The sequence below is a fragment of the Cervus canadensis genome, chromosome 18, assembly GCF_019320065.1.
Source record: "Cervus canadensis isolate Bull #8, Minnesota chromosome 18, ASM1932006v1, whole genome shotgun sequence".
Lineage (NCBI taxonomy): Eukaryota > Metazoa > Chordata > Mammalia > Artiodactyla > Cervidae > Cervus > Cervus canadensis.
In genome coordinates, this window is record NC_057403.1 from 21,543,981 (window position 1) to 21,569,570 (window position 25,590).

The 25,590-nt window shown below is 60.9% G+C and overlaps 3 protein-coding genes and 1 long non-coding RNA gene across 6 annotated transcripts in view; all 4 read right to left on the reverse strand.

Annotated features, from left to right (window-relative positions):
- Nucleotides 1-163: 163 nt before the first annotated feature.
- On the reverse strand, nucleotides 164-1,412 carry LOC122420770. Its single transcript, XR_006263371.1, has 2 exons — nucleotides 770-1,412; nucleotides 164-604 (listed from the first exon to the last, which is right to left on the reverse strand). It is a non-coding gene; the product is annotated as an uncharacterized LOC122420770 (long non-coding RNA).
- A 9,336-nt stretch (nucleotides 1,413-10,748) lies between these two features.
- On the reverse strand, nucleotides 10,749-15,517 carry JOSD2 (Josephin domain containing 2). The gene is made up of 5 exons (XM_043437570.1): nucleotides 15,169-15,517; nucleotides 14,393-14,552; nucleotides 12,748-12,873; nucleotides 11,137-11,331; nucleotides 10,749-11,029 (listed from the first exon to the last, which is right to left on the reverse strand). The coding sequence occupies exons 2-5, from the start codon at nucleotides 14,536-14,538 to the stop codon at nucleotides 10,930-10,932; spliced, it is 567 nt and encodes a 188-aa protein (XP_043293505.1). The 5' UTR covers nucleotides 14,539-14,552; nucleotides 15,169-15,517; the 3' UTR covers nucleotides 10,749-10,929.
- A 135-nt stretch (nucleotides 15,518-15,652) lies between these two features.
- On the reverse strand, nucleotides 15,653-18,111 carry ASPDH (aspartate dehydrogenase domain containing). Of its 2 annotated transcripts, XM_043437568.1 has the most exons (7): nucleotides 17,965-18,111; nucleotides 17,373-17,517; nucleotides 17,027-17,111; nucleotides 16,789-16,938; nucleotides 16,486-16,706; nucleotides 16,263-16,417; nucleotides 15,653-15,831 (listed from the first exon to the last, which is right to left on the reverse strand). In XM_043437568.1, the coding sequence occupies exons 1-7, from the start codon at nucleotides 18,017-18,019 to the stop codon at nucleotides 15,788-15,790; spliced, it is 855 nt and encodes a 284-aa protein (XP_043293503.1). In that variant the 5' UTR covers nucleotides 18,020-18,111; the 3' UTR covers nucleotides 15,653-15,787. The 2 variants fall into 2 exon arrangements, with proteins under 2 accessions (XP_043293503.1, XP_043293504.1); XM_043437569.1 differs by lacking the exon at nucleotides 16,789-16,938.
- A 3,114-nt stretch (nucleotides 18,112-21,225) lies between these two features.
- Nucleotides 21,226-25,590, reverse strand: part of LRRC4B (leucine rich repeat containing 4B) — a 78,105-nt gene continuing 73,740 nt past the window's right edge. For both annotated transcript variants that reach the window (XM_043436430.1, XM_043436429.1), the window contains exon 3: nucleotides 21,226-23,782. In XM_043436430.1, coding sequence (XP_043292365.1) covers nucleotides 21,941-23,782 — 1,842 coding nt within the window. In that variant the 3' untranslated portion in view covers nucleotides 21,226-21,940. The remainder of the gene's footprint in view (nucleotides 23,783-25,590) is intronic.

The window sequence follows — 25,590 nt, forward strand, 5'->3', positions numbered from 1 at the left end:
CTAGAAATAGGCTCCCCAGCACATTGTATAAACTGAATCCCACTCTCCTGCGTTTCCCAAAGCACTGACACCTGCGTCTCCATGGCAATGCAGGAGAGAACCCACCACCCATGACTTGGAAACACACATGCAGTTGGAGCTCTAAGCTGGCATACCAAGAAGCTTGCTGAGTATGATGTTTATACATTGGTTAGGCGTAGAAGAGTTTTTGATTTTTACAGAATTGTGCAAATCCTCTTTCCGCCCGCTCCAGGCCCCCCCTCACCCCCAGGCACTGTCCTCCTCTGGGGCGACCAGTCCTAGTGTCTGTTAGAGCTGGGTTGCAGTTTTGTCTTCCGCCGGTAGGTGGCGATGGACGACCGCAGTCCGAGAGAGCCTCTCCGGTGATCGATCCTGGGGCCTCTCGCCGACCCACGTGGGCCGTCTTGGCGGAGAGAAGGGCCCTGCGGGGGGCGCCGTCGGTCCTCTGGAAACGCCGTCGGGGCTCCCTTGAGGTCTCCGTCCTGGCGGATGCTGGTCTTCAGGCACGCCTGGCACCTGATTCCTCATCGGTGGAGTCGGCGGTGGGCGAAGTCCTCCCAGCTGCCGGTGTGCTCCACGCCGCCTGAGGAAGGGACGACGGCGGAGGGTTGGGGAGGAGAACGGCGCGGGAAGGAGGCCGCCCCGTCCTCACCAAGCTCAGGCCCGGGTCCACGGCTCAGCAGAGCCAAGGCGTCTATTTCCCCGTCAACTGCAGGGCCTCCCACCCGGCCCCCGCCCCGCCACCTACGTGCTGGGTGTCTTTAGGCAGCTCGCTTCCAGCCTCTGGGCCCGTTCCTCGTTTCCCTCACGGGGGGCCGACTTGATCCCTCCAGGCAGCGTCCAGAGTCCGGGGCGGACAGGAAAGAGAGAGAAAATGGGTGTCACGTAGGTGCTTCCAGCTCGGAGGCTCCGGCTTGACAGCCCTGCCCCCGGATCCCTGGGTTGGAGACTCGGCCGTCAGCTCAGAACTTGGGAACCTTGGGACGGGAGGGCGGGAGGGCGGCCCTGGGAGCCCGCGGGGTGAGGACGCGGGGCTGGGAGGGGCCTCCCAAGACGGAGAGCGAGACGACAGATCCGGAAAGGGGAGAGGAAGGAGAAGGGAAGGTGGGAGGGGTAGGGAAGAGCCACTGGGGAGAGAGCGAAAGAGGACGGGTGGGGAAGGCGACTGAGGCCAGGAGAGGAGAGATGGAGGCGGGAAGGGAGAAGGAGAGAGAGGGGAGAGGAGGGGAGGAAGTGCAGGAGGGGGGCCGCTCAGAGGGGCAACGGGGAGGAGGGATGGAGACAGGAGGGGAGACAGCCGTGGGGGGGGGGCGGGGGGAGAAGGAAGCGGGGAGAGGGGGAGGGGAGGAAATGCAGGAGAGGGGGGCCGCTCAGAGGGGACAGCAGGGGGGGGTGGGGGGGGGGGAACGGGGACTGAGCGAGCTTGAGGGAAGCGGAAGAGGGGGAAAGACAGAGTGGGTAGGGAGCCGTGGGGGGGGCGGGGAGAGGAGGGTAGGAGGAAGAGGGGGAGGAAGGGGAGGGAGGACGGGGAGGAGGGGAGGGACGGGGGGAGGGGAACAAAGAGGAGAGCAGTGGGGGGAGGAGGAGTTCAGACCCGAGAGGAAGGGAAGGAGAGAGACGGTGCAGCTAGGAGAGGAAGAGAGCAAAAGGGGGAGGGTGAAGGGAGCAAGTAGAAAGTAGGAGGAGAGAGAGAAGAGGAGAAGAAAGAGAGAGATGGGGGAGAGAGAGACAGGGAAGACAGGGAGAGAGAGAGAAGGGAAAGAAGAGAGGGGGAGAAAGAGATGGGGGGAGAGAGAGGGAGAAAGAGAGAATGGGAGAGAGGAGAAAGAGAGAATGGGGGGAGAGGGAGAAAAAGAGAGGCGGGAGAGACAGAGGGACAGGGACGAAAAGAGAGATGGGGAGGGGGGAGAGAGAGAGGGAGAGAAAGAGAAGAAGATGGAAGGGAGGGAGAGAGAGAAGAGAGATGGGGGAGAGGGAGAAAGAGAGAGACGTGGGAGAGAGAGACAGGGAGAGAAAGAGAGATGGGGAGGGGGGAGAGAGAGAGAGAGAAAGAGAGAGATGGGGGAGAGGGAGAAAGAGAGAGACAGGGGGAGTGACAGAGAGACAGGGAGAGAAAGAGAGAGATGGGGGGAGAGAGAGAGACAGGGGGAGAGAGAGAGAGACGGGGGGAGAGAGAGATGGGGAGAGAGGGAGAGAGAGAGACAGGGAGAGAGATGGGGGGAGAGAGAGACAGGGAGAGAGAGAGAGAGATAGGGATGGACAAGGAGAGAGATGGGGAGAGAGAGAGAGAAGGGGAGAGATGGGGAGAGAGACAGGGAGAGAGAGAGAGAGAGGGACAGGGAGGAAGGGAAGCTTTGCCACTTCCCCGACCACGAGCGATAAGGCGCCAGGTCAAGGGACCTCGCGTGTCCCGCGTCCTGGTTAACGCTGAGCTGCAGACGGATGAACACGTGCAGCTGACGATCCGGGACCTGGCAGGACATGAAATGAATTCCGTAAACTGTGAAACATTCATCACAGGACCGTGTGTTCCGAGACAGGATAAAAATACCACCAGCACGTGGGGACACGCGGTCAGCAGAGGGGCCTCCCCCGCTGTGGGAGTCGGAAGGAGCCGGGGCGGGGCAGGGGGGAGAGGCTGCCAACCCCAGATGTGCGGGAGCAGGTGTGGGAGGGAGAGACCAGGAGGGACAGCTGAGGGGCTCGGGAGGGGGCTGTGGGCAGCTGTCCCCAGGGAAAGGAGGGCGTGAGTGCGGACAGGGTGGCAGGAAGGGCAATGCCAGGAGCGGGGTGGGGAGGGAGGAGAAGGGGGGAGGAAAGCGGAGGACTAGACCAGTGAAAAGAGGACACGGGGAGGGACCTCCCCGGGCGTCCAGTGGTTGAGGCTCTGAGCTCCCAGTGTAGGGGGCGCAGGTTCAATCCCCGATCAGGGAACCAATCCCACCTGCTGCAACTGAGTTCCCACGCCACAACTAAGGGTCCTGCGTGCTGCAGCCAAATAAACAAGAAGATGCAGGGAAAACCCAGTGGGAGCAAGAGCGAGGACAGGACGGGAAGGCAGCAGGAGCCTCGTGGGGAGAGAGGGGAGAGCAGGAGAGGCTTCAGTGAGAGGTGAGAGGGCCGCTCAGTCCTGTCCAACTCTTCGCGACCCCACGGACTTAGCCCGCCAGGCTCCTCTGTCCCTGGGATTCTCCAGGCAGGAACACTGGAGTGGGTTGCCATGCTCCCCTCCAGGGGCTCTCCCTGACCCAGGGGTTGAACCTGGGTCTCCTGCATCGCAGGCCGACTCTTTACCATCTGGGCCACCAGGGGAGCCCAAAGAAGGACAGGAACACGGTTTAAGGAAGAGAAACAAGGGCCGGTGGGGAAGCAGCATGTGTGTGTGTGTGTGTGTGTATGTGTGAGAGAGAGAGAGAGAGAATTCAAGAGGGGGAAACTGAGGATCAGGGTGCAAGACAGGGGTGAGAGGAGCCTGGGGGCAGGTCTGTGGGGAGAGACAGACAAATGGACAGGAGGTAGAGACGGTCAGGATGGGGACAGGGGAGGAGAGGCCGGAGGAAGAGAGGTTGAAGAGAAAGGCCTCATCAAGAAGGTGTGAGCAAAGGAAACCAGTGTGGGGGAGATTCATCCAGGAACGTGTGTGTGTCAGAGAAACCGAGGCTGAGAAACTGTGTGTGAGGCAGAGGAACAGGAGAGAAAGAGAAAAAAGATGGGGGGGGGGAGTGGGCAGAGAGCTTGACGCCCAGAGAATGGGAGGGAGGAGAGAGAGAGAGGGAGACGGGGAAGGACCAGTGGAGAGACAGGGGTCAGAGGGAGAGGCAGGGAAGAGAGACGGAGACCCAGGGAGAGAAGGGCCCTCAGCCAGGCTCATGGAGGGCGGGAGACACAGGCCCCCAGTGAGTCAGGACTCAGAGAATCAGGAGTCCTCTCGCCCACCCCTCCACCCTCATCAGAGCCTGTTTCCTCAGCTGCTTCCTGGGGTGGGGGTGGGGGTGGGGGAGGAAGCAGAAAGGCGGGGGCTGGGGGCAGACGGCAGCACCTGGGGACCTAACCACCGGACTTCACCACCAGAGGAAGAATGAGCACCTTCTATCCTGCTTCTCCCTCCTGGTCTCCTTCAGCTCCCCCACCCCACACCCTAGGCAGTGGCTGTTATGACCCATACATTCTCCCCCAATGAGGAAATCCAGCTGGACCCCCATCATTCATCAGCTGGCCTCACCCAGCACCAAGGAGTGGGGGGCAAAGACGATGGGCCCTTCCTACAGAGCCCAGACCCCTTGTGTCTGGAAAACTGAGAGCTTCCACCACTGAGAAGGAAGGGGAACAGGAGAGGAGGGGCAGGGGAGGACACAGGATCTAAGGAGAGGCGGCAGTGTGAGTCGCCCAGCATGCAGTTGGTGCATAATTAGTGCCCCTTCCCTTTTCTGGGGGAGAGTGAGGAGAGCAGGAAGTGAGAGAAGAGACAGCCAAGTGTGGGGGGTGGGACACTGTGCTTTATGGAAAAAGCCTGGCACACAGTTGGTGCTCAATCAATGCCTACTCATTCCCTTCTTCAGGAGAGAGAAGCCAAGTCAGAAAAGATTTGAAGAAACCACCAGCACAGAGGAAAAACAGCAAGAAACACAGCCTGTGGAGAGAGGGCCAGGGGTGGAAAGAACCAGGCATACAGTGGGTGCTCTTAAGTGTTCGTTCTCTTCCCGGGAGAATGAAGACAGGAGGAAAAGGAGAGGAGAGATGAGGCTCCAGCAGAGAGAATGGAGGCTGTGATGGAAGGAGACAGTGTAGGTAAAGGTAGTGTAGGTAGTGGGAATACAGTGGGCACTTAATAAATACCCACTCCCCTCCATGGGTGCAGGGACAGAGGAGGCAACCAGGATGAGGAAAGCAAGCCAAGAAGGGCGAGAGAAGAGAGAGCCGGGCTTGTGAGGCAAGCCAGGACAGACAGACAGCTGATAGGAGGAGTGGCACACAGCAGGCGCTCATACATGCCCAGTCCTCCCCCAGGAGAGAGCAAGGGGCAGAGAGGAGGGGAGAAGCTGGAGCAAGGAGCTGGGAAGAAGAGAGAAAATGAGGAGAGGACATGCTATTGTGCAGGTGAAGTATACAGGAGGTGCTCAATAGATGCACATTTTCCTCCTTGGACGAGAGAGAGAGCAAGAGGAAAAAGAAGACACGCGTAAAGCAAGGCTGGCCAAGGAGGTGACAGGATGGAGCAGGAGGGAGGAGGTGATGGCAGAGGAGGCAGTGCGGGTAAACCATGGGGCAAAGAGGAGGTGCTCAATTAATGCTTGTTCCCTTCCCCAAAGAAGGCCCAGAGAGCACAGGAAGGGAAGGTGGCAAAATGAGAGGAGCAGGAAGAAAGAAGCAAGAGAAGATGAGCTGGGGGCGGAGGGTGGGGGAAGTGTTAATTGCCTGGTAAACACGACCCCATGGATATACAGTCCATGGAATTCTCCAGGCCAGAATACTGGAGTGGGTAGCCTTTCCCTTCTCCAGGGGATCTTCCCAACCCAGGGATTGAACCCAGGTCTCCTGCATTGCAGGCGGATTCTTTACCAGCTAAGCCACCGGGGAAGCCCTGGTATCCAGTAGGTGCTTCATAATTGCTTTTTCATCCCCAAGAAAGGGCAGACAGAGCAGAAAAAAGGAGAAGTCAGAGATGAAGGAACAGGGAGAGTCAAGGGGCAGGGGGAGTGGAGGGAAGCTGCCAGGCACACAATCAGCGCTCCATAAATGCCATATCCTCTCCTGGCAGAGAGCAGAAAGAAAGACCACAGGTCCGTGGAGAAGGGAGGGTGAGAGGAGAGTCGAGAAAGAGCAAGCAATTGCTTGGTATACCACAGTGAAGTGGAAGTGAAGTCGCTCAGCCGTGTCCCACTCTGATCCCACGGACTGTAGCCCACCAGGCTCCTCCCTCCATAGGATTCTCCAGGCAAGAGTACTGGAGTGGGTTGCCATTTCCTTCTCCAATGGTGCTCAATAAATGTGTGTCCCTTGCCTTGGCAGAGAGCAGAGAGCCCAGAAAGACAAGGAGAGGACAGAGGAGGAACAGAGGAGGAAGAGAGTGTGAGGAAGGGAGAGAAAGTGTGTAAACTGCCTGGCACACAGTAGGTGCTCATTATATGTTCATTCCCTCCCCTAGGAGGAAGCAGAGTCAGAAAGGAGAGGAAATGAATAGAGAGAGAAGAAAGGAATTGGGGAAGAAAAGAGTGTAAGAAGAGACAGGGTTTGTAAATTCCCCAGCATACAGTAGGTGCTCAATACATGCCTATTTCCTTGCAGGAGAGACCAGGCAGTTCAGGAGGAAGGGAAAGGAAACACGGTGGAAGGGATGGGAGAACAAAGAGAGAAGAAGGTGCAGAGACAGTGTGTGGAACTGCCTGGCAAACACTAGGAACTTAATAAGTGCCCGTCTCTTCCAAGGAATAGAGCTGGGAGTTCAGGAGGAACAAGCAGAGGGCATGGAGGAAGGGGGTGTCAGGACAGGCACGGAGGCATTCCGGGTGCATCCAGCAGGTGCTCCAGAAATGCCTGGCTCCTTCCCCTGCAGAGCAGAAAGCAGGCTCAAGGGGGTGGAGACCCCAGCAGGAAGGCCAGAAGGCGGGTGTAGGGGGGGTCTGAAGCTGGAGGCTGAAGTCAGGCTTTTGGTGGCCCCCCGCCCCAGCTGCCCCGAGGACCACGGAGTGGGACAAGGGCCCGTTGTTTGGGGCCTGGCACCGCCTGGCAGAGGTTGGGGGGGTGGCTACTAGCCCTGTCTGCTGTGTCTGGAGGAACGCGGGCACTGCCTGCTGTGTGTCTGTCAGCCTCTGAGTCTCCGGGTCTTGCACCGTCACCGGGCCTCCCCATCTCTGAGTCCATGGCGCCCAGCTGGTCTGCCTCTGTCTCTGGGTCCCTGTCCCCTACTGTCTCCGGGTCGGCCTCTGCACACATCTCTCTGCCTTTCTCCCCATCTCTTCCATCTGGCTCTCAGCCCGTTTCTGGTGGTCTCTCTGGGAGGCAGGAACCCTGACCTCAGCCCTGGGTTCCCGACTACCCCCTCCCGCCTCCTGGGATCAGGACAGGGGTGGTGTTGCTGAGCTCAGAGGCAGAGGGGTGAGAAAGGAAAGGAGGCGCGAGGAGTTGGAGAGGTGAGGATAGACACAGCTTTATTCAGCAGAACCGCGGCAGAGGCCCCGGGGCGGCTCCATCCCGGGCGCTGGAGAGGTGGGGTCAGAGAGAGGAGAGAGAGGCTGGGAGAGGCAGGGAGAGATGGAGAGAGACGCAGAGAGAAGCGAGGAGAGAGATGGAGACAGACTGGGGAGACGGGAGAGGGATGGGCAGAAGGGTGGGAGATGCAGAGAGAGGTGCAGAGAGAAGGGCTGGGGGCGGGCAGAGAGAGAGAGAAAGCGAGAGAGTGGGGAAAGCCACGGAGACAAAGAAGTGGAAAGAGACAGGGAGGGCACTTCCCTGGTGGTCCAGTGGCTAAGACTCCGGGATCCCACTGCAGGGCGTGCAGGCTGGATTCCTGGTCAGGAACTGAGAACTCGCCCGCTGCGCGGTGCAAAGGGAGAGACAGACAGACAGACAGAAAGAGATGAAGAGAGAGGAGAGAGACGTGGGAAGACAAAGCCCAGAGAGATTACAGGGGAAGGGAGGCGGAGTCAGGGACGGGATGGGGAGAAACAGCCGCGGGGGCCGGGGTCAGAGATGCGAAGAGACGGAGAAAGGCTGAGGGAGAGAGCAGGGCGCCGCAGGGAGAGAGGAGAGAGCCGGAGAGAGGGGGCAGCGCCGGGTGGGTGGGACGCGGGGAGGCAGGAAGGAGCGCGGCCCCTCTCACCTGGCATCGCCGGCGGCCGCCCCGCCGCGGCCCGACCGCGATTTAAGGGGCATCCCGGGGGGCGGGGCTGCACCCCCCCCCCCCCACGGCCTTATCTGGCCAGACCCGGGCTGAGAGAGCTAAATCGGGCCTCAGCTGTCGGCCTGGCGCCCGGGGGGCGCGGGACAGCTGTCACCTCCCCCTGCACCTGCTGCCCCTTCCCCTCCTGCAGCCCCGCAGGCCCTGACACTCCTGGTGGGTCTGCCTGGGGCGCCCCTAACGGGAAATTGGGGATCCCCAGGAGCCCCCCGACCACTTGATGCTCTGGGACCAGCCTGGCTGGGGGCATCCTGGGGACAAGGAACAGCCTGACTCAGTCTTGTGAATAGCGGGGGCGGGGCAGGGGCAGCAGGTGGGGGCCAGAGAGGCTGCGGTGGGGTGGTCCTGCACCCACCCTAAGAGGCAAACAGTAGGCACTCAATGTGTGCACCGGCCCAGCCTGCTGGTGCTCTAGCCTGTGCAGAGCAGGAGGGATCATCACCTGAGGTGGGGCTGGGAGTAGGAGGGAGGGAGGATGCCGGACCCCCACGCCCCCACCCGTCCCCACCCCCGGGGTCCCACCCCCCTGCCCCGAAGCTCCCGCTCCTCGGACCATATTAGGCCACCGTGGAGAAGGCACCTGGAAAGATCACTCAGGCCCAGGAATAGAAACACTCAGGGAGCCCCGCCAGGCTGTCTGGGACCTGATGGGACAGGCGACAGGCACGGGGCGGGGGAGTGGGCTACAGAGGGCCCAGGGAGACAGACAGACAGACAGAGGCTGAGAGAGAGACACCCGGAAAGAGAGCCCAAGACAGGGGCACCGAGGAAGGGCCAGATCAGAGACTGGGGGGAGTGTGGGGCCCGGGGGGCACCCCTGGCGTTGGGGCATCCTGGGAGCCTGGCAGTTTCCCGGCATGCGCTGCTTGACTGTGTTTTATATGCGTGGCTGCTCCGGGTCTCAGCTGTGGTATATGAACTCTTAGTTGCTACATGTGGGATGCAGTTCCCGACCAGGGAGACCAGGACTGAACCTTGCCCCCATTGGGAGCCTGGAGTCTTAGCCACTGGACCTTGTGCAGCTTTACTTTTCACGTTTACCAGTTGCCCTTTGACCTCTGAAGCCTTGGGAGCTAGAATCCACCAAGCCCGAGTGCCCCCGCAATGGCTGGCCATTGCGTCCTGCCAGCATCTGCTCCCTGCCTTCCTTCTTGTGTTCCCCACCTTGGATGAATCTACTGCTGGGTGGAGCGCATCCTGAGGTGGGGGTAGGGAGACACCCCGAGTTGGGGCGCTGCCTGCCTCTCCGTGCCCACAGCCTCTGGGTCCCCCATTTCTGCTTGGCACCTAATGAGGTTCCCCACGTTTGCCCACTTCCTGCCCTTAAGCTCACGCCTCCTGGGTCAGGCCCGTGACCCCTAGAGCCATCTCCTGAGTCCCTGACCCGGGTCCTCCTCTCCTGATGTCACCCGGCCTGTCATACCCCTTGCATCCCGCTCCCCCCCCCCGCCCCCAGCAGCCGCTGTGGGGTCGCCCCATGGTCCCCCAGGGCCAGACCCTGGGGTCCCTCCTTCCCTGCCTGCTCTCACACTCACCTGCAGAGTGTGCCCTGACCCTCTTGTCACCTCTGTTTTGCCCGCAGGGTCCTGGCTCAGGCCTCATCTCCTCCCACGGGGACCCTCAGCCTCCTCCTGGGCCTCCAGCCTGCCCCCACGGCCCCAGAGGGGTCTTTCTGTATCCAGGACCGACCCGCCCCACCCCTGCTCATAGCCCCATCCTGGGCCAGGTCCAGCCCTCCAGCTGCTGTTGGAGGCCCTGTGGGCAGTGGGCCTGCCAGGATCTACCCTTATCTCTAATCACCTCCTCAGATAGATACTGGAGAAATTGCCTCCCTCAACATTCCAGGTCTCCTTGGGGGCTGTTTCTAATTCTGGAATGGCCCCTCCCACCCTTCCTACTGGCTCCCTGGAGAGCAATCCCCTCAGCCTCCTAGAGCCAGCCCTGCCCAGGACCCCACAGCTCAATCAGTAAAGAATCTGCCCGCAATGAGGGAGACCCAGGTTCCATCCCTGGGCCGCGGAGATCCCGATGGAGGAACTGGCAACCCACTCCAGTATTCTTGCCTGGAGAATTCTATGGACGGAGGAGCCTGGCAGGCTGCAGTCCATGGGACACGGCTGAAAGACTGACACGTTCATTTTCACACTTCCAGCTCCTAGAGGCTGCCTTTTTCTTGGCTCGTGACCCCCTCTCGTCTTCAAAGACACCCCCAGGCCCCACCCCGAGTCTCCCATGTAGCGTCTTCATCACCCGTCTTTCTCGGATTCTCCTCTCCTGCCTCTCTTCCATTTTTTTTTTATTTTTTATTTTTTGGCCGCACTGCACTGTGTGTGGAATCTTAGTTCCCCAACAAGGTACTGAAACCCCCGCCCTGCAGTGGAAGCGCAGAGTCTTAACCATACTGAACCACCACCAGGGAAGTCCCACTGCCTCCTTCACATCTAAGGACGCTCGGGATTATACTGGGCTGATGCAGACCACGCAGGACAATTTCCCGCCTTTGAGGTCAGCAGCTCAGCCAGACTCGCAGGTTCCTGGATGAGGTCAGGGATGTCTTCTGGGGCCACGACTGCCAGTTGCTGGACAAGCTGGGCGCTGAGAAGTCAACCCTTGCCTTCTCCGTGGGGCTCATCTCCCCATACCCTCTGGGATGCAGAGGGCAAGGATTTGCATTGCTTTCTCCCAGTGGGTCCCCGCCCCACCCCCATGAGGAAACCGAGGCCCTGAGAGGTGAGTACGTCCCAGGAGGTAGTCTAACCCGCTTTGGTCTCTGATAAACCGGAGTAACTGAAGGAGAGGGGTCCCTGGTGAGACACGGGCCAGGCCGGGAGCAAATTACCAGGTTTATTGAGGCAGCAGCGGCACCAGGCGGGGCGGGGATACAGGGCAGGGGGCGGGGCCTCCACTGGGTCCACGAGGTGTCCTGCCCCGCCCCCCGGCGCTTGCTCGGGAGGCTGACGCGGTCGCGGGGGCCGCTCTGGGAGGGCAGCCGTGCTCCCCTCCTCCTGGGGTCAGTCTGCCCGCAGCCAGGAGCCCTGCTCCTCCACCTCCTTGGTCACCACCAGCAGCACCTCGCACAGGCCCTGAGCCAGCGCGGCCGCCAGGAAGGCCCTGCGCAGACACGGGGAGGCTGAGGCCTGGCAGGAGTGGGGTGGGGGGGGGGGGGGACAAGCCGCCTCCCCGTGGCCCCCGGCCCTGGAGCCGCCCCCAGCCCTCACCTGACGCCATCCTCGTCGCCCAGCACCTCGGGCGCCCGCAGCTTGGAGTCCAGGTTGTAGTAGACGCCGTCCACCTGGCGCAAGGCCACCCAGTGCCGCCGGCGCACGGGCAGGGACAGCAGCCCCAGCGAGACGGGCGAGGGCAGGTTCAGGATCAGCCCCAGCACCCGGGGCAGCGCCAGCTGGGACAGGGGCCTGCGGGTGGGGCGGGGGCGCCACGGTCAGAGCCCCGGCCCTGGGCGGGCACCTGCTGGCCGGGTGTGTAGGGCCCGGGCTGGTGGTGGCAGTGGGCACCCGAGCCCACCCAGGGAGTCGCCTCCATCAGCCCACCCTTTGCTTCCTTCCACTCACCTGCTGCCCACCCCACCCAGACCTCTCAGTCAGGCCACCCACCCAACAAGTCACCCTTCACCCCCATCCACCTGCCCATTCGTTACCCACGCATCATGCACCCAACCCAGCCAAGCCCCCAAGCACCACCTGCCCAACAACTCCACCATCCACCCCCTCCCCATCCACTCCTGACACATCTACCATCATCCATCACCCACCCATTATACACCGCCCACCCATCCAAGCCTCCCAGCCATAGAACAGTCACCTACCATCCACACTCTTCACTGACCCAGTCAGCCACCCACTGATGCAATCAACCCGCAGCCAGCCAGCCGACAGCCCAACATCTCTTCCATCATCCACCCAACTCTTCATCCGCTCTTTCCATCCGTCCATCCAGCCGACCATCTTGGATGTTCGCTATCCACTGCCTGTCAACTGGAGAAGGCAATGGCAACCCACTCCAGTACTCTTGCCTTGAAAATCCCATGGCTGGAGGAGCCTGGTGGGCTGCAGTCCATGGGGTTGCGAAGAGTCTGACACGATTTAGTGACTTCACTTTCACTTTTCACTTTCATGTATTGGAGAAGGAAATGGCAACCCACTCCAGTGTTCTTGTCTGGAGAATCCCAGGGATGGCGGAGCCTGGTGGGCTGCCGTCTATGGGGTCGCACAGAGTCGGACACGACTGAAGCGACTTAGCAGCAGCAGCAGCCTATCAACTGAGGGCTTCCCAGGTGGCTCAGGGGTAAAGAATCCGCCTGCCAATGCAGGGGACGTGAGAGATGCGGGTTTGATCCCTGGGTTGGCCTGCAGCAGGAAATGGCAACTCACTCCAGTACTCTTGCCTGGAACATTCCATGGACAGAGGAGCCTGGTGGGCTACAGTCCATGGGGTCGCAAAGAGTTGGACATGGCTGAGTGACAGCATGCACCCACACGTATCAACAATCCATCCTTGATCTTTCATTCACTCAACCACCCATCCATTCATATATCTCATCACCCAATCTGCCCATTCACCATCCACTTACCCATCAATCTACCAATCATGCATCCATCAGCTTACCCCCTGACCATCCCTCTACCACCTCCCAAGCCCTCAGCCGGCCAGCCACCTGTTATCCACCCCTACAAACCCTCCACCTGTCTACCCCTTCCTCCCTCCCTCCCATCCACCCGTCCCCTCCCCCTGCGTTGTCCCCCACAGGCCACCGTCGCACCGCACCCACCGCGCCCAGCTCAGCACGCCTGACGCAGCGCTATGGTCCGCACCTCCTTCGGTCCCACCACACAGCGGCCAGGCCCTGCCCCTGCAGGGCGGCCATGATCACGTTGACGTCATAGTTGCCGGTACCCAGGAGGCTGCGATGGGGGTTCAGCCGGGAGTCTGGGGCCAACCTGGTTGGGAGGTGGTCAGGGCCTCCTGAGTTGGGGGTTCCTGAGAGGGCCGCCCCCTCCCCCACAGAGCCAAAGAGTCCCAGGGTCCGTGAGTCACCCACCCTTGGGACTGTTCCCTCTCTTCAACCCTCTGCCCGACTCATCACCCCCAGCCATGTTCCTCCTGTCCCCCGACTCTCTCGTTCTGTCTTCAGGGAAGTAGGCCGTGTCCCCCACCCACAGCTCTGCTCAGGCCTTGCCCTCCTCCTCCTGGACCCTCACCCAGCTTCCAATCTCCCCCCTCCTAGGGGCTCCTCCTACACCCAGTGCTGCCCCTGCCACCCCCGTCACCCCAGGAGAGAACCCCAGCCCCTCGGCCTGGCCTGGCAGGATCTGGGCCCTGCTGGCCTCCTGGCTTCATGCCCGCCCCATTCCTTACAGCCACCTGACCCACCGCATCTCCCGTGCTCCTGCACCCCGCCTTCCCTCCAGCTGTCCCCCAGCCCACTTGTCTCTCTGGGCCCCGCCTCCTTGAGACAAAGGCAACTTTGTTCTGTCTCTGGGCCTTTGGGGGGCAAGGCAGGGGGAGGGGCTGGAGAGGGGGAAAGTTGTGTATTCTTTTTCTGTGTATCTGTTTCCCTGGCTTCCCTTAGGGCAGGGGCTCACAGCGGACTCATCTCTGAGTATCCAGCATGGCGAGCTATGAAAGAGTTGATTGATTCCTGTTCTGAATACATTCTAAAATAATCAGTCTGAGGGGCTGGGACTCGGCCTGAGGATGGCGGGGGTGGAGGCACGGGAGGGCTGTGAGCAAGAGATGGGAAGAAAGGGTCATCTGGGGGAGTAGGATCACACGGGGGACTGACGGGAGGGGAGAGACTGGAGGCCAAGGGGAGGGTCCAGAAGGCAGTAGGGCCAGAGAGGAGGGGCTCGGCAGAGAGATAACAGAGAAGTGATGTTTGAAATCCTGAATAGTGAGGCGGCACTCCAGGCTGCCAAGAAGAGAGAGCTGTGCCAGGCAGAAAGAACAGCCTGTGCAAAGGCCCAGGGGCACCATGTGGCGCTCATTCAGACACTAGAGGGGAATTTGTTTGGAAGCAAGCAGTGAGATATGAAGTTGCAGAGATGGGTGGGGACCACAGCACACAGGGTTTTTGTTATCAGGCTGGGTGCGGAGCCTGGGGCTTCTGCCAGGGGTGCTGGGGGAGCCCTGGGAGGCCTGGGAGTGGGGGAGGGGCAGGTGCAGTGCTGGAGCCCTGTGTAGCCGGGACTGAAGGAGATAAACCAGAAGCTGGGAGGTGGGAAGAGAATGAGGATGAGGGCAGAGGTAAAAGGCTGAGGCCAGGTCAGGGGCTGAGGCCAGCGGGGTGCGTAGCCGCCTGGGTAACATCTCGGCCTCTGAGTCCCGGAGTCCAGCCGGGCAGGGGATGGGGCAGCAGGAAGCCGCAGGGCTCTGCCTCAGGCCTTGCTCCGAGACCCAGGGGGTGTCCCCGCCTCCGTAAGCCCTGCTTCTCCAGGGGCTGGGGTGGGTGATGGTCACCTCTTGCAGATCTCATCGGCAGCCTCCTGGCTGAAGAGCTGCTGCTGCAGGACGTTGTTGAGGGCGTGGACGGCACAGAGCTCCAGGCGTTGCCGTTCGTGGTACACGGAGGGCGGGCTTGGCTGAGCTCCTGGGGCCTGGGACATGCCGTCCTCGGCTCCTGCTTGGAGGGGTGGGGGGAGAAGGTGCTCAGGAGTCTGGGATCTGGAAACCCAACCTGCCAGCAGGCCCTTGGGGGCACCGTCATTGAGTGGGGGCTCGGGCAGCCTGAGGGGCCCCTGACTCTGACGATCTCCTGGCAACAGAGTACCTCCATTCCCTATTTCTAGGAAAAAAGCTCTCTCTTCTCTCGCTTAGCAACAGAGGACCACCACCCCCGCCCCTGCCACATCCCTAAGTGAATGAGTCCCTGTGGTGGTCACCTAGCAACAGAGAACTCCCCTCCCCTGTCCCTAGGTAACAGGCCTCCTCTCTGGTTACCTAGCAACAGAGGAGCCTCCTCCCCCCTCCCCCACTCGCCCCCTACTAGGTAACCAGGCTCTCCTCTGGTTACTTAGCAATAGAGGAAGCCTCCTCCCCGTCTCTAGGTAACAGGGTCTCTTCTGGTCGCCTAGCAACAGAAGACTCCCCTCCCCTGTCACCAACCAGCAGAGTTCTCTCCTCCTGTCACCTGGCAACAGGGCCCCCTCCCCGGACACCGAGTAACAGAGCTGTCTCCCCGACCTGTACCCCAACCATGGCGCTCGCCCGTCCCGCTGCCTGGAAACGCCCCTCACCCCGCCTGCCTCTCTGTTCCCCCAAACCGGGGGCTCCCGCATCCCCCCGGGCGGCGGCTCCGGGCTCCGAGAGCGCAGGGCGGGCCGCACAGCGCTGACTGGGCAGGTGGGACGGACTATAGCTCCCGGCGGCCCCCGCGAGCCGGACTACGATTCCCGGCGACCCCGGCGAGAGCGCGAGCTCCTCACGGAACGTCCGGGCAGCGTGGCCCGGAAGTCCGCTGTCGCCCCGAGAACGCGGGACTACAACTTCCGTCAGCCCTTCGAGGAGTCCCGGAAATGTGCCCTAAATCGTTCCTCTCCTTCTCACAGTTCCACGCCCCCTGGTGCTCGGAAGATTCTGGGAAACTTAGTGAGGAGGCTCTCGCGATAGGTTCGAGGGGTGTTACTTCCCTGTACGTCCGCTCCCTGGGCTGGCGTCATGCCTAGTGTGATAATGCAGCGTGACGTCACAGAAGGGAAAGTGATCAGACACCAGACCACGCAGGGAGAAGAGCCTCCACTATTTACTGAGACCAGAGGGATGTCTGGGGACACTGAGGCCAGGACAGCAGTGGGTCGGTGATGGTGGGAGGTAAATAAGGAGATGAGGATGTCCTCTCGGGAAGGGGGAGGCTTCTCAGCAGAGATGGATCCCCGGTTTGGAGGGGAGCTGGCAGCAGCCTGCGGGAGAGATACAGGGAATGAAAGGCTTAAACAGAGAGATGAGGAGTGACAGACACCTGGAAGAAGGAACAGATCACCGTGGGGTCGGAGAAAGACCTAGAGGGAGGGACTGAGACTCAGAGGGGAACAGAGACCCAGAGAGAGGGGCCAAAACCTAGAGGAAGAGGGATAGAGACCTGGCAGGTGGAGAGACTCACATGCTAGAGTCCCCGAGAGACGGGGACACAGAGGCTGGGAGAGGAGACTTGGAGAGAGCGAGAGATCTATAAAGACTCAACCTCGTGGAGAAGAAGATTAAGGAAACTCAGAAATAAAGATCAGTCGATAGAGACGGAATCAGAACTGCAGACTCAGAAAGCCTGAGACTCAAGCTCTGCCTGGGGCTTGGGGAGAGGGGCCGCTAGTGCCCAGGAGGAGCCTGGCCGTACCCACGAGGCTGCGCCAGAAGGTGGTGACGGTGGCAGAGCCGGTGACAGCGCCTGGCTCTGCGGGGTTCTCTCTGTGCGTGTGCACAGTGAAGCTTCGGCCTGTGGGGCCCGGGGGTCCGCTCAGCTCCACATCCACCACGTGCATGTTCTTGAGGCTGGGGCAAGCAGGGTGGTCAGTCTAGCTGGTCTGGCCCCAGCCCAGACCCCACTCAGCTCCGCTCACCTGAAATCAGCCACAAGCACCCCGATCACACGGTCGAAGCCCAGGCTGGGGGCGGCCAGGGCAGCAGCCGCCATGGTGTTGGAGTTTCGGGGGGCGTGGGGGCAGAGCCCCCGTACAGGGCCTTCATAGAGCACGGCACGAGGGCCAGTGCTGCGCATCGTAGCCAGGGGTCCCTCGAGCCGGAAGCCATCGGGGTGTGTGGCCATGGAGACACGGAGGCTCTGGAAGTGAGAGCTGGGGTTAGGGAGCCTGGGTGTGCCTCTTGGCCACCTCTGATTCCCGGGGAGTGCAGCGGGCCCTCACCTGGAGACCCCCAGCTTCGTCCAACCTGGAGATGTCCTCCGCGCCCCACAGGGCCCCCCGGGCCACGAACACAGCGTGGCCCCAGCGATGTGAGGCCTCCAGGAGCTGCCGCTCTGTGGCCTGGTCAGCCAGGGCTGAGGGGGACCCTACCTGGGGCAGATGAAGCGGGGAGCTGAGGTCAGGAGACGGATCCCACTTTAGGGTGGGGTGGCGTCAAGGTGGAAGAGGCGGGGCTCACCAGGAGATTGGCATAGCGCAGGATTTCTGCCCCAGATTCCTGGATTATTTTGGGATGGGCCACTTCCACCACAAGGTCAGGATGCCTGGGAGACGGGAGAGAGGCGGGGAAGGCCTCGAAGAGGTATCGGTCCTCCCCCCGCTCCCCAGGTTCCCTGAGTCTGTGGAGGCCCGTCATGTTTCACTCTGGCCTGGGAGGGGAAATAGGACGGAGGCTTGTCCTGTTTCACGTTTGGGTGAGGGAGGACCAGAGAGGGTAAGGGCCTTGCCTGAGAGCATACAGCACTTAAAGGAGGCCAGAATAAGAGTTTCAGAGAGTCCTGCTCTCTCATGGCGAGGTCACTGACCTCTCCCCGAGAGCAGCAAGATTCTGGAGCTGGAGGGAAGGGGGTACGCTCCCCGCCATTCGTCCTGCGTCACGGTTCCAGACAAAAACAAGTTCTAGGCCCAGTTCTGGTCCCTGAGTCAGCAAGTGGGAGACCAGGGACTGTCCTGGGGAGAAGCAAAGAGACTCAGAGAGAGGGGGACAGGGACTCAGGGGGAGGGGACAGAGACCCAGAGAGAGGGGGACAGGGACCCACAGAGGGGGACAGGGACCCAGAGGGAGGGGGGCAGGGACCCAGAGGGAGGGGGACAGGGACTCAGAGAGAGGGGGACAGGGACTCAGAGGGGACAGGGACCCAGAGAGAGGGGGACAGGGACTCAGAGGGGACAGGGACCCAGAGAGGAGGACAGGGATCGGGAGGGGGGGCATAAAAACAGGTGGCGGGCAGAGACCCTGAGGGGCTGGAGACCCGCAGTGGGGAGTGGAACACGCTTAGGCAGAATCAGCCAGGCCACAGATCAAGACAGAGATGAAAGGAATATTGGTGGAGGACACAGGCTTTTGAGGCTCCAGAAAGGGCCCTGGGGAGAGGCCCCGGACAATCAAGGACTCACCGAGGCGTCCGTAGCCCACTATCCCCACCTTCTTCGGGACCCTGTCGAGGGCCATGCCCTTGAATTCAGTGGTCTGCGTCTGAGCTCCGCTGCCTGCTGCCCCTCTCACCCCACACACGAGGTTTGGGCAGTGGCTGATCTTTGGACTCTGACCCTCGGTCCTCTCCTGAACCTTCCCCTTCCCTGTGGTGGCCCAGAGGTGGGGGTGAGGGGGTGCTGCATGGGGGCAGAAGAGGATCCTGGGGACAGTAGGCAAGATGGTTTGGGGTTCTAGGACCCTGCATCGTGCCCCCCCCCCAATCTAGCCTGTTCTTTCTCTGCATCACGTCCTCCTGTCTTCCTGCTGATGTGGAAAATTTCCTCTGCAGTCCCCTGCCCCCCTTTTCTGGCCAGCCAGGTTGTCATGGAAACTGCATCCTGCTTGGGTTGGGGGTAGAGAGGGTTGGAAGCAGGGGAGAGGAGATGGTGATGCTGGACTCTGGGCTCTGTCTGTCCCCTTGCTTCTGCTTCTGTATTTCCAGTCCCCATCCTTGCCCCACCCCAGCCACCACCAGTGCCTTGGCACCCGGGGTTCTTGTCAACGTTCCTCCTCAGCGTTTTCCTCCCTTGGTTCTCTGTCTCCATCTCGTGTGTCTCTCACTCTCATCGCTGTCTCTCCACCTTCTCCTGGATCTCCATCCCTCCAGCTCCTACTCCTGCTTCCTCTGGGCTGGCTACCATTCCGTCCCCAGCCAGGCCAGGCCCTCATCTCCCGCAAAGTCCGAGGGAGGCCTGGCCTGGTCATGCCCATCTCCCCACAAGGCAGCAGGAGCTGGAGATGCGTTCATCCTAGCCTCAGCGGCCCCCTCCCCCAAGCGCCCCCCCACCCCCAGCTCCCATGGAAGGGGTCCACGCTCGCAGCCCCTCTCCAAACCTGCCTCCCGCCAGTCTGATCATCCCTCTGTTCACCTTGACTTCTCACCTTTTACCCTCCCCTCCCCCAGCCAGGACGCCACCTTATATCCTCACTCCCACGCTCGTACCTCCCCTCTTGCCACCTCCCATGGCCAACGAGAAACCTGCGAGGCCTGGGGAGGCCCCGAGTGCCCCCCCACCCCCGACCATGAGCCCCCGCCACTGCGCCTCGAGGGTGCCTGGCATCGGAAATGGCGGAGGCTGCGGCACTCTTGGCTCCCTGCCCCCAACCACCACCTGGTACCCGCTGCAGCGTTGCCATAGCAACCAGGATGGGCCCTGAGAGAGGACGAGAGAGGAGAGAGCTCGAGCCTGAAAGAGGGAGCGAGGGGGAGCCAGGCGTCGCTCGAGAGGAGAGTCCCCAGCAGACAGGCCTGACAAATAGGGCCGGGGACCCCAGACACGTCGCAGCTGAGGCGGCTGCCACGGGTGATAAGTGAAGAATTTGCTCTAAGAGCCCCAGGTGGGGGAGAGATAAGATTCTGTGGGTCAGAAACAGGCGGGGCGGAGGCGGAGGGCCAGGAGCATGGACCCAGTCCAGGCCCTCTGGGAGCATACAGGGCCTGGGTGGGGTCCCGGGGGCTTCCAGCCCTCCTCGCGCCCCACCTGCAGTCGTGGACGCCATAGGGTCCGGCCGTCCTGCGCATGCGCCAGGCCTGCCCTGTTCGCTGACCAGGATGGGCGCAGGGGAGAAAGGCGGCTGAGACCCGAGCCGCTGCTGGGGCCGAGCCCCATGTGTGCACAGTGATGTCTGCCCGGAGCAGTGCCTTATCCTGCTTCCACTGGCTTCTGCCCGTCTGCACAGCACGCAAAAGCTGCCCTGGGGGACCCTCTGGAGGTTGAATCGCTGGCACCTTGGCCTCCTCCGGCCCCACAAGCATCTGCCCGCTGGCCTGACCAACCTCTGGCGTTTGCTGCCACTGGCTGGCTCTCATCTCTCCGAGGACTCTGTGTGCGGCCCCTGCCCTTCTGAACTACACCGTGCGTCCGAGCCTGCTAAATCACTTCAATCGTGACTGACTCTTTGTGACCCCATGCACTCTAGCCAGCCAGGCTCCTCTGTCCATGGGCTTCTCCAGACAAGAATACTGGAGTGGGTTGCTACGGCCTCCCCCAGGGGATCTTCCTCAACCAGGGATCCAACCCACGTCTCTTGCATCTCCTGCACTGGCAGGCAGATTCTTTACCACTAGTGCCACCTGGAAAGCTACAATATAGCCCCCGCCTACTCCCTGGGCCTGGACTCTGCCTTGTGCCTCTGAGTTAACCAGGCAGAAGTGCAGCCCCCTCATGCCCAGCAGGCCCCAGCTGCAGCTTGAGCACCCTTCATGCCCCTCTTTTCCTCCCCTGCCGACTTTCTCCAGAGGCAGTGTCTCCAATGGGTTTGCAGTGGAGACACACCCTCTCAGGTTTGGCTCTGTGATGAGCTGAATTGTGTCCTCGCCTCCAGGAGCTGTGAATATGACCCTAGTAGGAAACAGGGTCTTTGCAGATGACTGAGATCATGCTGGAGCCGGTCGTCCCCAATCCGATATGGCTGCTGTCTTCATAAAGAGGGGTTCTCAAGTGGCTCAGTGGTATAAAGAACCTGCCTGCCAAGCAGGAGATGCTGGTTCCATCCCTGAGTTGGGAAGATCCCCTGCAGGAGCGCGTGGCAACCCACTCCACTATTCTTGCCTGGGAAGTCCCACGGACAGAGGAGCCTGGAGAGCTACGGTCCATGGGGTCACAAAAAAGTCAGACACGACACAGGGACTAAACAACCACCACCTCATAGAAGGGGGGAAGTTGGGCACAGATACAGAGGAAAGGTGATGTGGGGATGGGGGAAGAATGCCCTGTGGAGCCTGGGGTGACACCGCCACCAGTCAAGGAGCACCTGGGGCCACCAGAAGCCAGAAGGGGCGGAGAAGGACCCTTCCCTACAGAGGGAGCATGGCTCTGCCGCTACCTTGATCTTGGACTCGGAACTGAGACACTAAATTGCTGTGGTTCTGAGCCACCCACTCTATGGTACCTTGAAAGGGCAGCCCCAGGAAACAAACCCCCTGGATTCCTGCTGTGAGGTGGGAGGTGAGGGGAGAGGACCCCAGAACATGCCTCCTAAGAGGTGCAAGGAGATTAAACACAATGCCAGGTGCACTGGGCGGCCCAGCCCTTCTCTGGGGCCTCAGGGGTGAAAGGGTAAGGGTCTAAGACCACCTGGAGGCACCAGCTCCCCTGCTGACCTTCCCGATGGGGCCAGGAGTTTTCCATCTTCTCATTTAGCTGCCCACCCACGTTCCCTTTTTTCTCTCTCCTCCATGCTTCCATGACCAAAAAAAAATTTTTTTTACTTTTTCCATGTTTTTTTTTTTTTTAAAGTAATTACAGAGCAGGTAGTCGTTGACGCAAACCTCCCTTCAGTATCAAAAGAGTCTGTGGGGCAGGAGAAGGTTGGGGATAACTGTGGGGGACGGGCTGACGCCGCCCCATCCCTGGCCCACGGGGGCCTGGGGGCCAGGAGTGGACTCCCCCGGGACAGGGCCAGGGTGTCCGGAGGCTCTGACCGCGTGGCCGTCTCTTCAGTTTCCAGGGGGTTAGGGGTAGGATAGGGCGGGGGTGGGGGTCGGGGGACAGGCGTCAAACTGCAAAAAATGAACCGTAAAAGGAGGGCTGTTGGGGGCGAGGGGAGAGGACACCCCTCAAAAAAGCTCCTCTCTCCCCTGGAACGCCGAGGGCCAGGAGCAGTTGTTCGGCGAGAGCGAGGAGGAAAGGCGGAGGCTTCTGGCCACTCCCCTCCTGCGTCCCCTCCAATCGCCAGGGAGGGGGGCGAGGCCCGGAACCCCTGGGGGGGCTCCATTCCCGGGGCCCCACCCTGTCCTCGCTTGGAGAGCCGCCCTGGGGTCCGGACGCGGGTGGGGGCTCTGAGCTGCCTGCCCCAACCTCCCCTGTGCGGGGTTGGGGCTGTGGGGAGGGTCCCGGTCCGGCCCCAGCCCCTCCCCCCTTGGGGGGGCCCACCCCATCCCCCCCAACCCCGGCTTCAGATCTGCGTCTCTTGCACGTTCTCCTTGGAGCCGCTCTTGAAGAGCAGAGGTTCGTGGATGGAGTTGAGGCCGGGCGGGCCCTTGCCCCCGCAGCCCCCTCCGCTCGGGTTGCTGCTGTAGTGCGCCTTGAAGGCGGCCGCCACGTAGTGGTGGTGGTTGAGGTGGTCGCGCTCCAGGGCGGGCAGGGCCAGGTGGCTGTCCCCGCCCACGCCGCCCCCGCCCGCCACGGCGGCGGCGGCGGCCACGGACACGGCGGAGGCGGCGGGCAGCTCGTCCTCCACGTTGATGATCTCCACCGTGCGCGTGGGCCCGTGGTGCTTGTGCAGCTGGTGCTGCCTGCGCAGCTTGTAGAAGGCCACGAGCATCACGGCGGCCATGAACGTGATGGCCACGAAGCAGCCGATGATGATCTTGGTGGTCTTCATGACGTCGTCCAGGTCCTTGAGGGCGTTCTCCGTCACGTCCGTGATGGGCACGGTGAACGCCTTCTCCGTGGGCCGCGAGGAGCGCGGGGCGGGCGCCGTGGTGGACGAGGAGGCCGGGCCGGCCCCCTCCCCGGGTCGGCCCCCGCCCCAGACGCCGTCTGTCGTGGGCCCTGGCGGCTCCTTCTCGGTCCCGCGCGGCTGCAGGGCCTCCTCTCCGGGCTGCGTCTCCAGGGTCTCCACCGTCACGGTGGTGAAGTAGGTGTAGCCGCCGGCCCCGCCTCCGGGGCCGCCCCCGGGGCCGCCGCCGCCCGCGTTGCCGCCACTGCCAGCCGCCACCGGGTCCACGGCCGAGACGTTGAGTGTGGCCGAGGCCGTGGTGTTGCCGGCCGAGTTCGTCACCATGCAGGTGTACTGGCCCGTGTCTTGCACGGTGACGTTGGTGAAGTTGAGCGTGCCGTCGTGGAGGACGGAGATGCGCACGCGATACGAGCCGTGCGTCATGAGGGTGCCATTGGGCGTCAGCCAGTTGACGGAGGTCATGGACGTGCCCGTGCGGCACTTAAGCTCGGCGGCCATGCCCTCGGTGACGTTGAGGTCCGTGGGCGGCTCCACGATGACCGGCGCGTAGCAGGTGAAGTGCGACTGGTCCAGCTCGCCGATGTAGCGCCCCTTGAGGCCGGCGGGCGCGTGGCAGCGCGCGCAGCACGTCGTGTTGCTGGGCACCGTCTCCTTGAGCCACCAGCTCAGCCACAGCACGTCGCAGTTGCAGTGCCAGGGGTTGTGGTTGAGGTGGACGCGCTCCAGGCGGTGCAGGGGCGTGAAGAGGTCGTGGGGCAGCGACATCAGATTGTTGTGGGACAGGTTGAGCTCCTCCAGCGACTTGAGGTCGTCGAAGGCGTTGCGCTCAATGGTGGCCACCTGGGCGTGCATCAGCCACAGCTTGCGCAGGCTGGTCAGGCCCTGGAAGGAGCCCGGGCGGATGAGGTCCAGCCGGTTGCCGGACAGCTCCAGCTCCTCCAGGCGCACCAGGGCCGTCAGGTTGGGGATGTCCTTGAGGTTGCACATGCCCAGGTTGAGGTAGCGCAGGTTCACCAGGCCCTCGAAGGCCGCCTCCGAGATGTACTCCAGCCGCTTGAGCTCGCCCAGGTCGAGGCGGCGGAGCGAGGGCACGCGGTTGAAGGCGTACGAGGGGATGCTCTCAATGGGGTTGTTCCGCAGCCAGAGCTCGCGCAGCTTGGACAGGTACTCGAAGGCTTGCGTGGGCACCGTCGTCAGCCGGTTGTCGAACAGCTCCAGGGTGTTGAGGCTGGGCAGCCCGTTGAAGGCGCCCACCTCGATCTTGCGCACCAGGTTCTTGCTCAGCTGTAGGATCTCCAGGTGCCGAAGGTGCTTGAACGTGTCCGTCCGGATCACCTGGGGGGGGGGAGGGGAAACACCATTGGTGATACTGACACTAACTGGGTGGACCACAGAGGGTTGTTTTTTTTTTTAAATTATTTTATTGAAGTATGGTTGATTTGGGCTTCCTTGGTGGCTCAGACAGTAAAGAATCTGCCTGCAGTGCTGGAGACCTGGGTTGGATCCCGCAGTTGGGAAGATCCCCTGGAGAAGGGAACAGCAGTATTCTTGCCTGGAGAAACCCATGAGCAGAGGAGCCTGGTGGGCTATATAGTCCAGGGGGTTGCAGACAGTCAAACACCCTGAATGACTAACACTTTTCATGGCTGGTTAATTTCTGTTGTAAACCAGTGATTCAGTTAATAGATACATGAAAAATACATGTATATATTCATATATATGAAAAATAATATATATATACACACAACACACATTCTTTTTTCTATTCTTTTCCATGGTTTATCACAGGATACTGAATATAGTTCCATGTGCTATGCAGTAGGACACTGTTTATCCATTCTGTATATAATCGTTTGCATCTGCTAATCCCAAATTCCCAACCCATCCCCTCCCCTTGGCAACCAGGAGTCTGTTCTCTATGTCTGGATCAAAGAGCTCTGAGTGCTGGCGTGGGTGACGACTCCCCACGTCTCCATCCTTGCTGTAAGATCATGAGGTCACTGTGGAAAGTAGTTTGAGGCTTTCTTCTTATAAAGTGAAGCAGAGAGGTTAGTTACCTGGGACCCGGCCCCTCCAGTTCCCAAGTATTTCCCCATGAGAAAGGACAGCAGATGTCTATCCAAAAGCCTGTGATGGGTGCTCACAGCATCTGTGTTCGTTACAGCCCAAGCCGGAAATGAACCAGGGCCCATCACCTGGTGATGGAGCCACACTCTGTGTCTGCAGGATGGGACACAACAGCTCAGCAAGGGAAAAGAACAAACTTTGGACACAACAGCTTGGATGGATCTCACGGGCGTCAGGTTGGGTGAAAGCAGCCAGACCCAAAGGAGCATGTGCCATAGAACCCTGTCCATTCCACGTGTGTGTGTATGTTCCGGAGCAGGGGGAAGACAGTCTGCAAAGGGCCGCGAGGGAACAGGATTCCTGGGCTGATAGAAATGCCCCTAGTTGGGGTGGTGGTTACAAACGTGAATGCAACTGTCGAAAGTCCCCAAACTACCCATAACATAGTGAAGTCGCTCAGTCGTGTCCGACTCTTTGTGACCACCATGGACTGTAGCCTACTAGGCTCCTCTGTCCATGGCATTTTCCAGGCAAGAGTACTGGAGTGGGTTGCCATTTCCTTCTCCAGGGGATCTTCCCTACCCAGGGATTGAACCCAGGTCTCCAGCATTGCAGGCAGATTCTTTACCAGCTGAGCCACCAGGGAAGCCCACCCATAACATGGGAGGCATTTTATCCTATATATAGTATTTAATCAGAAAGATTAAATATAGGAAATCCCCTGGTGGTCCAGTGATTAGGACTCCAAGCTCTCACTGCCAAGTGCTCCAGTTTGGTCCCTGGTCAAGGAAACTAATGGAGAAGGCAATGGCACCCCACTCCAGTACTCTTGCCTGGAAAATCCCATGGACGGAGGAGCCTGGTAGGCTGCAGTCAGTGGGGTCACTAAAAGTCGGACACGACTGAGCGACTTCACTTTCACTTTTCACTTTCATGCATTGGAAAAGGAAATGGCAACCCACTCCAGTGTTCTTGCCTGGAGAATCCCAGGGACGGGGGAGCCTGGCGGGCTGCCGTCTCTGGGGTCACACAGAGTCAGACACGACTGAAGTGACTTAGCAGCAGCAGCAAAGAAC